At 37.4% G+C, this 14,642-nt stretch overlaps 1 protein-coding gene across 1 annotated transcript; it reads left to right on the plus strand.

The window, feature by feature from the left end:
* The first annotated feature begins 152 nt into the window (after positions 1-152).
* scn1ba (sodium channel, voltage-gated, type I, beta a) lies at positions 153-13,561 on the plus strand. The gene is made up of 6 exons (XM_056266289.1): positions 153-635; positions 9,359-9,525; positions 10,672-10,909; positions 12,305-12,446; positions 13,312-13,383; positions 13,473-13,561. Exons 1-5 carry the CDS (start codon positions 581-583, stop codon positions 13,376-13,378), a joined length of 669 nt encoding a protein of 222 aa, XP_056122264.1. The 5' UTR covers positions 153-580; the 3' UTR covers positions 13,379-13,383; positions 13,473-13,561.
* The last annotated feature ends 1,081 nt before the right edge of the window (positions 13,562-14,642 follow it).

Here is a 14,642-nt window from a genome sequence, read left to right on the forward strand (position 1 = left end):
GTCTTCCACTGTCAAGAAAACAAGAACACTTTGTTGTTTAGTGAATATCTCTATATTTTAGAAATCGGATCAGATATTCATCAGAACATTTAATCACTTAAAAAAGTGTATTAATATCATTATTAAGTAAGTACTGGCTAACAAATAATTAGGTCAAGAAGAACCGTTACTGACTGAAACTCGAGTGTGGCATCTCAGCTCTTTTTTCTTTCATGGAGTAACTGAATACTCTGGACTTGTTGGATCGATTTACTGCACAGAGGGCGGGCGTCACATCTCTGATACTCCCTCACTGGACTCCCTTGCTCCTCATCAAAACACTCATCTCCCACCCGACAGGAAGGACAGGAGGAAAACATCATCTGTTTTCCACACTGGCAAGCTCATCTATTCACAGATCCAGGGGACACATTTCCTTCACAGAGCTCCTGTCTCATTGTGGACTACTTGCCGAGACCTCCTGCTCTTCAGTTTGAGCCTGTTTTGGGTCTGTGTGTGTGTGTTTGCATGCGTGTGTGTGTGTGTCTGTGTGTGAAAGACAGAAGCACGACTCTGAAAGCAGCGGCTATCATCTGTGAAGATGTCTGCAGTGCGACTTCTGTGGGTCCCTGTGCTGTTGTGTTTAACAACACACGGTGAGTCTCTTAAGTGCACTTTGAAACATTTGAGACACATTTCAAGCCTCACACCCTTTATCTGTGTCTGTCTGTGTTAGTCAGGGCATGATAAAGCTGCAGGTACATGTAAAGCAGGAATCCGCTTTCAAGCTAAATTGTATCTGCTGCTCTCATGCGTTTTTTATTAGTATTTTTATAGTATTTAAAGTGTTTTGAATAGATAGTAGATAGATACTATAACACTATACACTATAATAAAGATAATTCCAATTTACACAGTATACATTATATAAAATACGCATTTATTATTATTATTTATATATTTTTAATTTTATATTTCTATTTTATATATTGCGTGTGTTTGTATATACATTTTTAATATACTGTTTACTATATATACACAGTAAATAGTATAATTTAATATATATATAGTAAATATATACACACACTATACATTAAAATAATTATGTATATTATAAAATATAAATAATATAATATATATATTATATATAAATCACTTTATCGTTATCACAAGAAATAGCTCATGTATTCTTGAGATTTTTGTAATGAATTATTAGATGTTATATTAAAAATATAATGCAACTGAAGTGATAAATTGCTTTAATGACACCTGGGCACCATTCATTCAGCTGGGGTCATTTATCACTGGTCCAGTAATAGTATGCCTTTGTTTTTTGTTTATTGAGTCTTAGCTCAAAGTGGTTGAGTTTATGGGTTTTGGGGTTCCTGGATTGTTGAGTAAAAACCCAAACCAGCTGTCACTTTTAGTAGAGCATGTGTTGATGCTAAAATGGAGTCATGGGTGATCGGGGTGGTCCAGACAGAAATATAGCTCTTGTCCAAGCTCGGTTGCTTCTGTTACAAGCTGTTATTATCTTCCAGTAGGTCGTGAATTCTCTGTTTTGTGTTGTGATTCTTGAATACTAGGTTTTATGGAGGGTGTTCAAAATATGTGGCTGTCGGTACTTTGTTCATAGCCTGAAAATCTTTCGTCTGTGAGTGACTGTAAGAAGGGAAGTGATGGAAATAAACCGCTCCCCGGGGAACAGGTGTTGTCAATTATGCCTCAGTGATAGATGTCCTAGTTTACGCAGTGAGGATTTGTATCTCTCCTCGTGTCGTGTCGGGACGCCCATTATGAGGATATGTGTTCAGTATATCCTGTACTAGCAGGTTATGTAAACCGACCAGTTATCAGCTGCTTAAATGTTAAAATGTTTTACTATGCCTATGCTAGTCTTTATTATTTCATATGCTAATTCTCTTGAAGTATTGTAACTAAATGACACACACTTTTTAAGTCACTTTTGTAAGTTTGTGTCTGCTGAAAAAAAAAGTAAGATGAACTGCACTTTATTACACTAAATTGCTCATCTAGATTACTATTCAAAGCATTTAGCAGACCCTCTTATCCAGAGAAACTCACTCTTAAAAATGTAATCGCTATTGCTTCATATTTCCTTAATACTAGGGAAGGAGTAAAATTGTTGGAGAAGGTTCAAATAAGAAAAGGAGAAAGCTCAAAAGGAGAACTGTTATGCAACTTGTGTAACACCTCTTTGGTACAGTAATTAATCTCACAGAATCACCAAGGAAAAGGGGCTTTAAGGAAATGTTTTTATTCAGATGAAACATTTTATTGGAGATGAAACGTAGGAGTGAGCAAAGGCAGATGGACAGAAAGATGTGTGAGAATATGAAAGCGTGAGACAGAAAGAGAGTTCCCTGTGTTCGCCTATCTCCTTGTATTATACACTCTCAGAATGTTCAAACTACAATCTCTGATTTGATCAAATTTACACCGGCCCTGACCGTGTGACAATTATTCCTAGCATTTAGTGGCAACGTCACCATATAATGGCACTACAAACGTATTACAGCAACATTCCCCCTTGAGGTTAAATGCCTTTTTCAAGGGCACAACGGTAATGGCTTATCATGATGACCTTCCCATTGCTGAGCCTTAAAGGAACAGTCCATCCATTGATATTCCAAATCCATTTGCTGTTATTTTTACCATGGAAAATATGATAGCATTGTAATATAACAATATAATAAGTAACAAAGTTTACAGTGGCTTCCTACGTTAATGAACAACATAAAGCAAAACACACCTGATGCACATTCTTTGTTCTTTATTTTCTAGAAGTAGAGTTAAAAACCTTGCTGTATATTTGTGTAGTTAATTAAAGGTGCCCTAGAATGTTTTTATTTTTTATTTTATAATGTTTCCTGGGTTACCCTCATAATGTTAGTATGTTTTTTAGATAAAAAATAATCATAATTTAGAAATAAATGGCATTTTTCCTAGCCTGCTTTTAGCCTCTGATTTGAACACTCTGTTTGAAGGGGCGTGTCTGCTGTGGGATTCAGTGTAGCCGGCCACTGCTGTGATTGGCTGACATGCTTGCATATGAAATAGCTACGCATTACATGTGAAACTCTCTCCCGAATACTTTTACTACTGCTATTATACGTTTTTACTATAACAGCTATCGAGATTAACGAATCGTGAGATGTTTTTAAAGTATTTAGATCTATTCCTATCACATAAAATGTTGCCGTGATGAGCATTGAGCAGATGACAGTGTGTTGATCGCGAGAATGAAGATCTTATCATTGCAAAGCAGTTTCTGCACTCTCTCTAAGGCTTTCACCAATGCAAACACGATGATGTAAATACAGTAAGAGCTTCGTTGTGCAGTAACTTGCGTCATTGATTTCATAACGAGTTTGCCAAGTGTCCAGATAAACTCGCGCTGTGTGGAAAGATTGTTCTTTGATCGCTTTCTGTATATAATTTATTCACAATTTAAATACGATTATTTTCATCCTACTAAAAGAAACGATGTGAAGCTGATATTTTAGTCACTGGCTTGACTTACTGATGGATAAACAGTATTGAACGATGTTGAGAGAAAGATTACCTGTCTGAACTTGAACAATTAAACATCAGAAAGTGTTGCTTGGTAGCTCGATCCGAGGCCAGCTCTGTATTGGCCCAAGTTGAGGAAACAGTCGGTGAAATGTTTGGAAATTTCCAGAGAAAATAAAATTAACCCATTGTTTCTTCAGAGGCTCAGATGAAGGAACTAAAAAATACTTTTGTGTTCATGTGTACATCCACACTGAGCAACTGCCATGCTTCGGCTGCGCAGTTCCGCCTGGCATTGAGGGCTGGCATTATGCAAATATTTGGAGGCGTACATATTAATGATCCCGACTATTGCGTCACAGTCGGTATTGTGTGGAGAACCGACCGTTTTTCAGGGGTGTTTTTCATAAACGTGAATTAAATGCAAACGCGAAAACAGTCCAGTTTGAGATTCACTCTATGTCATGTCCATGCACTGAACTCTTGTTATTTGACTATACCAAGGTAAATTCAATTTTGAATTATAGGTCACCTTTAAGAGAAAGTACACCGCTTTCTTGCTACGACAAAAGTGACTTGAGAGTGGATATCTTATGTTGCTGTGAATTACATTTTTTAGAGTTGTACTGTGTTACAGCATCCGGATTGTGATGAAGACTAATAAATCAGGACATGATATTATCACATTATCACTGCTCACACTGTGCGAGTCTCCACCGATCTTAGCAGACACATACTGTGCGAGTTTCACTGGCTGTTTAACTGCTGTATCATATCCTAAACAGTACACAATACTCCAGGAGTGCCATTAGTGTAAGTTTAGACCGTCTGGCTTAGTGCTGGACAGTGCTGTGGTTGTTAATGTATGTTTGTTAGATGTACGCATGTTTGTGAACACTGATGATTGATTAGCTGGCAGCGAGTGTTCAGTAGTTCTCAAGGAAATGTGGAGTTAAGCAGTGGGAGGTGGATGCTGCTAAGAAACATTGGCAGAAAATAGTCTCGATTGAAATACGTTCACAGAGCAAGTGAGATCTGCAATGCTATTGTAGTTTCTAATAAGGATGCAAATTGCAAACTATACTAATGCCATATATGCCTGCGTTAGTTTTTTTATGGTATATGTTGAATATTGAAATGTGGGTTATTGAAATATTGTTGGTTTGGATCTATTCTGACATTTAGATGACTTTTTTCATCATCTAATGCTCATTTAAACTAATTAAACTATAGTTAAACTGCCAGTCAACCTATAAAGACATTAATTTAATAACACTGATAAATGTAAAATCTCAAAATGAATATCCATTTTTCATACTGTACATTAAAACATTTGACACCTAAATTAATTTGTTTTTTAGTTTTTTATATATTATATTTTAGTGTGTGTGTATATATATATATATATATACACACTCACCGGCCACTTTATTAGGTACACCTGTCCAACTGCTCGTTAACACTTAATTTCTAAGCAGCCAATCACATGGCGGCAACTCAGTGCATTTAGGCATGTAGACATGGTCAAGACAATCTCCTGCAGTTCAAACCGAGCATCAGTATGGGGAAGAAAGTTGATTTGAGTGACTTTGAACGTGGCATGATTGTTGGTGCCAGAAGGGCTGGTCTGAGTATTTCAGAAACTGCTAATCTACTGGGATTTTCACGCACAACCATCTCTAGGGTTTACAGAGAATGGTCCGAAAAAGAAAAAACATCCAGTGAGCGGCAGGTCTGTGGGCGGAAATGCCTTGTTGATGCCAGAGGTCAGAGGAGAATGGCCAGACTGGTTCGAGCTGATAGAAGGGCAACAGTGACTGAAATAACCACTCGTTACAACCGAGGTATGCAGCAAAGCATTTGTGAAGCCACAACACGCACAACCTTGAGGCGGATGGGCTACAACAGCAGAAGACTCCACCGGGTACCACTCATCTCCACTACAAATAGGAAAAAGAGGCTACAATTTGCAAGAGCTCACCAAAATTGAACAGTTGAAGACTGGAAAAATGTTGCCTGGTCTGATGAGTCTCGATTTCTGTTGAGACATTCAGATGTTAGAGTCAGAATTTGGCGTAAACAGAATGAGAACATGGAACCATCATGCCTTGTTACCACTGTGCAGGCTGGTGGTGGTGGTGTAATGGTGTGGGGGATGTTTTCCTGGCACACTTTAGGCCCCTTAGTGCCAATTGGGCATCGTTTAAATGCCACGGCCTACCTGAGCATTGTTTCTGACCATGTCCATCCCTTTATGGCCACCATGTACCCATCCTCTGATGGCTACTTCCACCATGTCACAAAGCTCTAATCATTTCAAATTGGTTTCTTGAACATGACAATGAGTTCACTGTACTAAAATGGCCTCCACAGTCACCAGATCTCAACCCAATAGAGCATCTTTGGGATGTGGTGGAACGGGAGATTCGCATCATGGATGTGCAGCCGACAAATCTGCGGCAACTGTGTGATGCCATCATGTCAATATGGACCAAACTCCCTGAGGAATGCTTCCAGCACCTTGTTGAATCTATGCCACGAAGAATTGAGGCAGTTCTGAAGGCAAAAGGGGGTCCAACCCGTTACTAGCATGGGGTACCTAATAAAGTGGCCGGTGAGTGTATATATAGACAGTGTAGAAATGTAATACAGGTAATTTATTATTTGTGGAAATAATTATCAGCTTATCATATCATATCGAGTCGAATTTAAATGCATCTTGATGAATAAATAAAATTATATGCAAAAAATATTTTTAATTTTTTGCATTTTTTATTTAGACAAAAAATATTATAGAATTGAAACATGTCAATTATTTTTTTTATGAATTTATTATTTATGAAAATAATTATATCAACCTGCATTGTTCATCGAGATGCACCAAAATGATAATTACAAACACGTATGAGCAATTAGTGACTCTAAGGCAATTAAAGATTACAGTGAAGAAACTGAATACATAAAACACTACTGTGACAAAACCATATGAAAAAAAAAGAAAAGAAAGAAAAGCCAAATATATTTTAATATGATTTAACAAGTATGTCTTGCTGATCACGCAATCTATGATGGATCTGCTGGCCAACAGTCAAGACAGCACCGCTGAGGCTATTTTGCTGATTAGACCTATTTGTACAGCCTAGAAAGGCTCAGGGGAGAAGGAAGATGGCGATTAATAGTTTAACAGAGGTTGAAAACAGTGGCCTAGAAACAGGCAAACCAATGAGGAGCAAGGGCTTTGTATTCTCAGCAGATTTTCAGCAAATCCAGCACAGTCATGCTCCTTCAGAAAGCAGTCTCGCAGGTTTCATGCACGTACAGGTCTGGCACTGTGGAAAACTGATGTGCATGTGGGGAAAGGTGTGTCTGAGTGCGTGTGTCTCCGTGTCGGAAAGAGGATGAGACGATGGGGGAGGACGGAGAGCGCGTGAATGCTAAATCTGGGCAAGGGTGAACAGGGAGGGACATATTATATGAAGGACTGTCTCTTGCTGGTTATTCTTTATGGCAATTGCAGCACACTCGTTATCCCAGCATCAAGAACCGATTGTGAGAATCCCAGTGTCTTAAGGCTAAAAAATAAGAGGCTTTGTCTTTAGATCTGGTTGCCTGGGGAAATATCACTGGCGTTTGCCATTTACCCTCGACAACAATATCGTTCATTGTAGATTAATCTTAGAGATTAGATTAAAGACGGGTGGACGGGGATGAGAATATGTGGGTTCAACAGGACGATTGTTAGATCACAGTGACTAAAATGCTGGCCAACATCATGCCACATATTGGGCGATGTATCAAAGAGCTTTTGTTTCTATGGAAAGTCTCCACCCTGGAGCTCAGTGTTCGTCACAGATCTTTGCCATTTCCCGAGAGGCCAGAGTGTATATGCCAGAGTGTATGTCACTGCTATACAGTTTGAGACTGTCCTCGCCTTCTTGTTTACACGTAGAAAGCCTGAATCAGCTCTCAAAAGGCTTTTTCTTCTCTTTCCTTGAATCTCTCATTGCACCACAGTGTTCCTGTTGCTCAAACAGTAGAACATGGTGCAAAGAAATCAAGGTCATGGGTTCAATTCCCAAGAAATGTATAACTGATTAAATGTTTACCTTGAATGCAATGCAAATTGCTTTGGATAAAAGCGCTTCCGTCCAAAAAAGCAATTGTAAAAATTGTTTAATTCTACTTTTTAGCGCATTAATTCAATCCTGGGATTAAGCGGGCATTGTGCAGTCTTATCTGGAATAAGTTGCATAATGTAATCTCTGTGAAAATTGGTTATGTAATGACCCTGCCCCCGCAGTGACACTGACTGAAGTTTAGTCGGCAGTTTTTGACATGTCTGAGGTCAGCTTATTGCGTACATACTGTCCCTCCTTGGCTTTTAAAGGGAAAGGGAGATGTCTCCTTTCCTCCCACCCTTTATAGTGTCCTTTGATGTCCCCAGAAAAAAATCCCCAGATCTTCTTTGCTGTCACTAAAAGTCGGCATGAAATCAAAATTCAAATTGTAAATTAGTCTTATTGTGAAGTATGCCAATCAACCGATGCATAGAACCCAGTCCCTGTCCTACATTTTTTCTTTTTTAATAATCCGTTACACTCGGATGCACAAATCAAAGTAAAATAACAGATTTGACACTACTTACATTTCATCACGACTTTAAAGATAATAGTTAAAGACAATAATAACACCGTTCAATGGAATCTTAAGCGAATCTCATCCATTGTCATACTGTACATTCCAAAGTTGTGATGCCTCATTAAAATGATTAGTTTAATGTTTTTAATTAGACATAGTATAGAATTTATTGGCTTGCTTAATAATTAGCCTGTTTTAGGAATGTGTCAGCATGATGTGATTATTAGACCCTTCCTCCCCTTTCCTCTGAAACTGTAGTACTTCTGTATTGATCATTGTTTTCCCTCTCCAATCTACCCTTTCTCTTCCTCTCCGCAGCCAACAAATCAATAATCTGTCAATTTCAATTATAATTAGTGATGTGATGGATGTAACACTGAAAACGTTTAACTCTGTTTCCCTTGTTTTCTTCCTTCTCTTGTCTTCCAGTTGGGGTGGCACCAATTTTTACTTTTTCATCCTTCCTCCTTTTGTCTTAGCAATCAAAAGCAAATTATAAATGTTGTTTTCCTGAATATTACAGTAAAGAGATGCCTGTACAAAATCGAAATGCAGGACGACTGTAGTCAATAATGTAAAGCTGTAGCTGTTATTGATGTGTGTGCAATGTTTCTTGTCTCTCATCTCATTGCACGTATATAAACACTTCTCCAGAGGTCAGAATTGCAAAAAGATCATTGGTTGAGAGCGATGCAGATGTCTCTGTGGGAACAGCAGGGTGAAGTGTGAGAGAAAGATACTTGGAATATCAGGTGTGTTCCTTTCTGCAAGTGTTTGCGACTTCTAGGCATATATAGAGACTTGCATCTATATATGAAAGTAGATTAATGACTCAAAAAGGATCACAGTTCACAACAAACTATTTATTTCCCCTCAAAGAATTTTGAAGACAAAAAAACAACAACATTTAAGCAAATACTGTGGTCTGAGATGCACAGTTAATTAGGAATATTTCAACTGCACAATCAGTTATGAGTGGAAATAAAGCTTGCAAGAAAATGCTCTGCCTTGAACTAAAAATGCCATCATGCATAATCCCCTCCCCCTTTTGCATGCAAAAGGAAAAAAAAATTACATAAGATTTAAACGTACTAATGCCTGTCAGTTCAAAACAAAAAAGTGGGCATCAGTAAGACTTAATAGAGCATTTTACGAACTGAAGCAGATGTGTCTATGTTTCTGTCACTGAATGTCTTCCTCTTCCTAGCTTGGCTCTGCCATGGGGCGTGTGTGGAGGTGGACTCTGACACGGAGGCAGTGGCGGGTAAAGGCTTCAAATTGGGCTGTATCTCTTGCAAGATGAGAGGGGAAGTGCCGGCCTCTGCCACAGTGGACTGGTGGTTCATGGCCAAAGGCGAGAGTGAATTTACACATGTGAGTATGAGACCAAACACCAGACTTTACAGTTTGACTTCACGTGTTTGAGAGACACAGATGCTGCTCCCTCCGTGCAACGCATTACCTAAATTAATGTGCTGATGCCTTTTTACACGCACAAAATTTCTAGCACAGCTGTGTGGGTGCGTACTGACATGCACACAGGAATCAATGCAACTTAATTATTTCATAATTGACTATTATGGTAAAATAAAACATCCAAACCCCAAAGCATATTTGAGAATGCTGCATTTTTCATGCAAGGACAATATCATGCTTTATTTATGACCATCTTAGTGGCCAGAAGTGAATTACTGCACATTACAGAACACTTTACTTTGAGTGTGTTTACGAGGAGGGTAAAGAAGTCCTCTGCCATTAGAACTACTAGTTATATTACCAAATAGGCGTTACACACAAGCTTCTTTGCGTATTATGCCATAGTCCTTTGTGTGAGATAGTTTAGCATTGAATATTACTAGAATTATATTTGTTATGTAAGAATGAAAGAATATATTTTTATTAATTTTTTAATAATTCTATTAAAATGTGAAATTATTGGCGTATTTAAAGTAATGCACACAGCATAACTGTGTCCTGCAATTTCCTACACTTTTGTGGGAATTCATTTCCATGACCTCTCCAGATATTCATACAAGATAAGGATTTGTACAATCAATATTTAAATGTAATAAGGTGTAAATGTCAAATGTATTCGATTATACTTATTAGTGTCCAACAGCAATTATGTTATCACTGTGGCTCGTGGCAGATTTGACTCTACTAAGACCAAAATCTAGCCTATGAACTGATTTAAACCAGACTAAAACTCAAAACCCTTTTTAAAAAATTTCCTATAGATTTTACTCATTGCATTGAATTTGGAAAACCCAAAATTGAAAATTACATGGCATTTACAGCTTTTGCATGACAGTCATAGTTCTCTTCTGTAGACAGGGAGCAGTGTTGAGCAAAATACAGACAATGACAACAGTCAATCACTGACTGTATATCTTTTAACAGCTATTTAAAGACAAAATATTAGAGAATAACAAAAAGGTTGTTTTGAGTACTGAATCAAATATTGTGTACTTCACACTGGTTATTTGCCATAGAGGTCTCACTCTTATTTCTTACAATTAGATCTACAGTTATGCAGAAATGTCAAGCTACATACTGGATGACCACTTCGATGACCGCCTGGCCTGGGGTGGCAGTAAAAAAACTGATGATGTGGAAGACGGCTCAATTTACATCCTCAACGTCACCTTCAACGACACCGGCACCTATCGATGCCTTTTCGACCGCATGCTCATCTTCCCCTATTATGAGTACCGCACCACCACCATCAAGTTTATCGCCCTCAACGTAGTGGGCCATGGTATGTAATTTACAGGAGAGGAAACAAATGCAAACAGGACAGGTTTTGAAATGTATTATGCAGGCACAAATCAGAGTTATAGAGGGTTATAACATCAATGCCTGATAGAACACATTCAATCCTCTGCAATGCAGCCAAGAAACACAAGCGTGTTCATGAAGACAGGTGAGTCAACACTGAATAGAAATGCCTTTAAAATGTCAAAAGCAAGGACACTGTCATTGCCTTTTCATGGCCCTGAAAGCAAAGTGTTTTCATAGCAGCAGCACCAGGGCTTTCATTATCTGTGTCCTTGACTCATCAAATGCTTTGTGTTTTGAAAGCAAGGATGTTTAAGAATCTAATGCATGATTTTATTTGACTTTTAAAAAAAAAAAATGTATATGTATATATATATATATATATATATATATATATATATATATATATATATATATATATATATATGCAGTATTTAATCATAGTGTGTTATATGAGGAAAAGTGTTTCTTATTTTTGCCAGCCCTGGCTCTAGGCAAGATAAAACATGACAGGAGGGAAACAGGAAACAGAATAATCAAAACGTAAATTACAAATTACTAAAGATGCTGATCAGGTTCCATTTTTCAAGTAGTCAACAGTGTTGTTTTTGATAAATAAAACTATTATATATCATTTTTTGTCAATTAAAATTAAGCTGAGATAAAATAAAATACAAATTTATGAAAAACTTATCAAAAATCAAATGTTTGTTGAAATAGTGAAGCTACTACAACTGAAAAAAAAATAAAAAAATACTGTAAACATTGAAAAACTAATAAAAATGACAAATCCACATAGTTATATGTGGATTTGTAATATGTATACAATTATAAACATTTCGACAGCCAGTGATTACAAGGCAAAATCTCCTTTTGTAGTTTATGAGGGAAAAGTGTAGAGTATTTTTAACAAACACTTTCCCCCTTCAATACAATGTAAATTGATCAAATCGCAATTTTTTGTTGGAAGTTACACTCAAAATCAACTTCTGAGGAATCTGACGGGCCACATGTTCGGCTTGACGCTTCTGCTGAGAACTTGTCTGTCCACTGGGACAGAAGCCGTCTTGTCACATATGCTGACGGTGATAATTCAATCAGATGCGTCTTTACTTCCTGCCAGAGTCTGAGTCAGGCCTACATCAGCACTGATGTCACTACAGATGTGTCTGTCTTACAAAAATACTGACTCCGAGTACTGAAACCTGCACAAATATGTTCAGAACGTACTTTAAACTTAATTAAACTAAACTAACATGATTTTAAGAGTAGTAATTCAGAATAAGTCTAATAAGATCAGGTGTTAAGGATTATATGGAAATGTGAAAGTTATGAAAGACTGAACTCTACTGAATTTGATCTCACTTACCCCTAGCTACACGAGGCACGGCGTCCATCTTATCTGAGGTCATGATGTACGTGTCTATCATCGGGCTGCAGTTATGGCTGTTGGTGGAGATGGTCTATTGTTACAGGAAGATCGCAGCAGCGGGAGAGGAAGCGCTGAGAGAGAGCGAGTGAGTCGTGTTTCCATTTTCTAAACACTTCCTCGCGGTTTGCTCTTACTTGATTACAAACACCTGTCTACCTCATTAGGGACCATTAAGGATGTCCTATTAAAACAGGAAATTTGGGGCAAAATATACTGAAGGGCGTATTTGTATCCTCCCAAATCTTCCATGAGTGGAAGATGAGCTGAACTCTATCGGGAATGCATTAGCATAAAGTTGGATTCAAAGCAAACAAACATGCACTAAAAAACTTCAACTTCAATTTTATGGGATCTTTATTTAATACATTTGTGTCAAAAGTTTGGAATAATTAAGGTTTTGAGTTAAGTCTCTTATGCTCACCATGGCTTATTTGATCAAAAATATAGTGAAAACAGTAATATTGTGAAATATTATCAATAACATTATAATCAATATTGAAAACAGCGTTACTGTTTATATTTTTGTGTAAACTTATACACTACCATTTAAACGTTTGACTAGACGCATTAAATTGATTCTATTTCAAATAAATGCGGGCCTTTTGAACTTTCTGGAGTCTGTCTCTAGAGAAATTATACAATGATTTCTGAAGGATAATGACACACCAAAGACTAATGATCAAATAAACAGTTCAAAAATGTTTAAAAAAAATATAAAATTATTCCAAACTTTTGACAGCCAGCGTTAAATAGAAGACAATTACATTTCCGCCTGTCTTTTATTAGTTTCTACTGCTTTTCTTCCTTCAAATCTATATTTCCCACAATCCCCAGAGGATCTACATTTTTCTGCGAACTGCTGTTCTCATAACTTTTGAAGTTCTTGTTGCTGTTCTTTTCTTCATTACCTTTCCTTTTCTGCCTTCTTTCCATCCTTCCTATTCTCTTAGGGCGGAACATTTAGCTATAACCTCGGAGAGTAAAGATAACTGTGCAGGTGTAGCGGTGGCAGAATAACACAGGTGGGATTGTTAAATGTAACTCTTATGGTCACATCTAGACTTCCTCTATTTAGTGTCTGTTTAACCGTCTGCCGTTTGTTTCATTTCAGGTCCAAAAAAAGTCTCAAGCTGAAAGCTTGAAGCTCCATCCATTATGACAACACCAAGGCCTCCTCCATCACCCACACCGGCGCTCCGCCATAACCACAGGGCCGCTGTTTCACAACAACTGTGACAGAACCTTCAGGGAAATGCAGTCACACATTATTACGTAAAAAGTGTTGTGATTAAAGGTCCTACACAACAACTTTAAGGTTAACGAATGAATGATGCATGAGTCTGTAACACTGAACATAACAAATTGTACTGAACATGACTCGTACATACGTGTTTTAGCTTTTAACACCTTTTTTGAGTTTTTCTACACAAGAAACCAGCTTTAAATGTGATACAAAATGAGTCACCAGTATATCTACTGAGCCAGAGGACATCAGAAATATTATAGTGTATAAAATCTGTCACAATTTACTGAGCAAGAGCAACAGCAAAAACATAAAAGCATGATCTAATCAAATCTAATTATATATGTGAAAACGTATCTATTTATATAATTATTTTAAAGATCACAAATACATAAAAAAATAGGAAAATAAAAAAACTTATTAAAATATATATATATTAGGGGTGTAACGTTGATGCGGCGTTGTTTTAATGCAGAATTTTACTGTATGCAAAATGTCATTTGAGTTTCACACTTTGGGTGGGAAAGTTGCATCCATATCTGTAAATGTATGAAATTCACGCCAGTATTTCAATTTTGCAAAATGCAAAACAAGTCTCCATTAATCTCCACAGACTTTGCTGAATGAGTGGCGGTTTTGTGCCAAATTGTACACTCTTCCAAACTGTTAGACCCCTCGTTGAGCCCGCTATGGGAACTCAGGGGGGTAATAATCTGGCAGGGGTCAGAATTCGCCACGACACTGGTGTCGTCCTGACTTCTGACGTAAATCCCCAGTATAGGTAGGTTTAGGATTAGGCAATTAAATAGAGGCTTCAACAAGGGCTAATAATTTATTTGCAAGGAGTTGAAATTAGGCACAACACTTGTGCGCATTAGAATGGGGCTGCAAGAATTCTGACTAAAATATACATTATGCAAAAATATTTTGCATCCAAATTTGGAAGCACTTCAATTCTTTTCCTGAAAAAAACATTAAATCGCAACAGGAAGAGTGTTTTGCAGCCATTTGCAGCAGTATTGACAGACTTTAATATTT

This window comes from Rhinichthys klamathensis, unplaced genomic scaffold, assembly GCF_029890125.1.
Source record: "Rhinichthys klamathensis goyatoka isolate OS25496 unplaced genomic scaffold, OSU_Roscu_1.1 h1tg000246l_1, whole genome shotgun sequence".
Classification (NCBI taxonomy): Eukaryota; Metazoa; Chordata; class Actinopteri; order Cypriniformes; family Leuciscidae; genus Rhinichthys; species Rhinichthys klamathensis.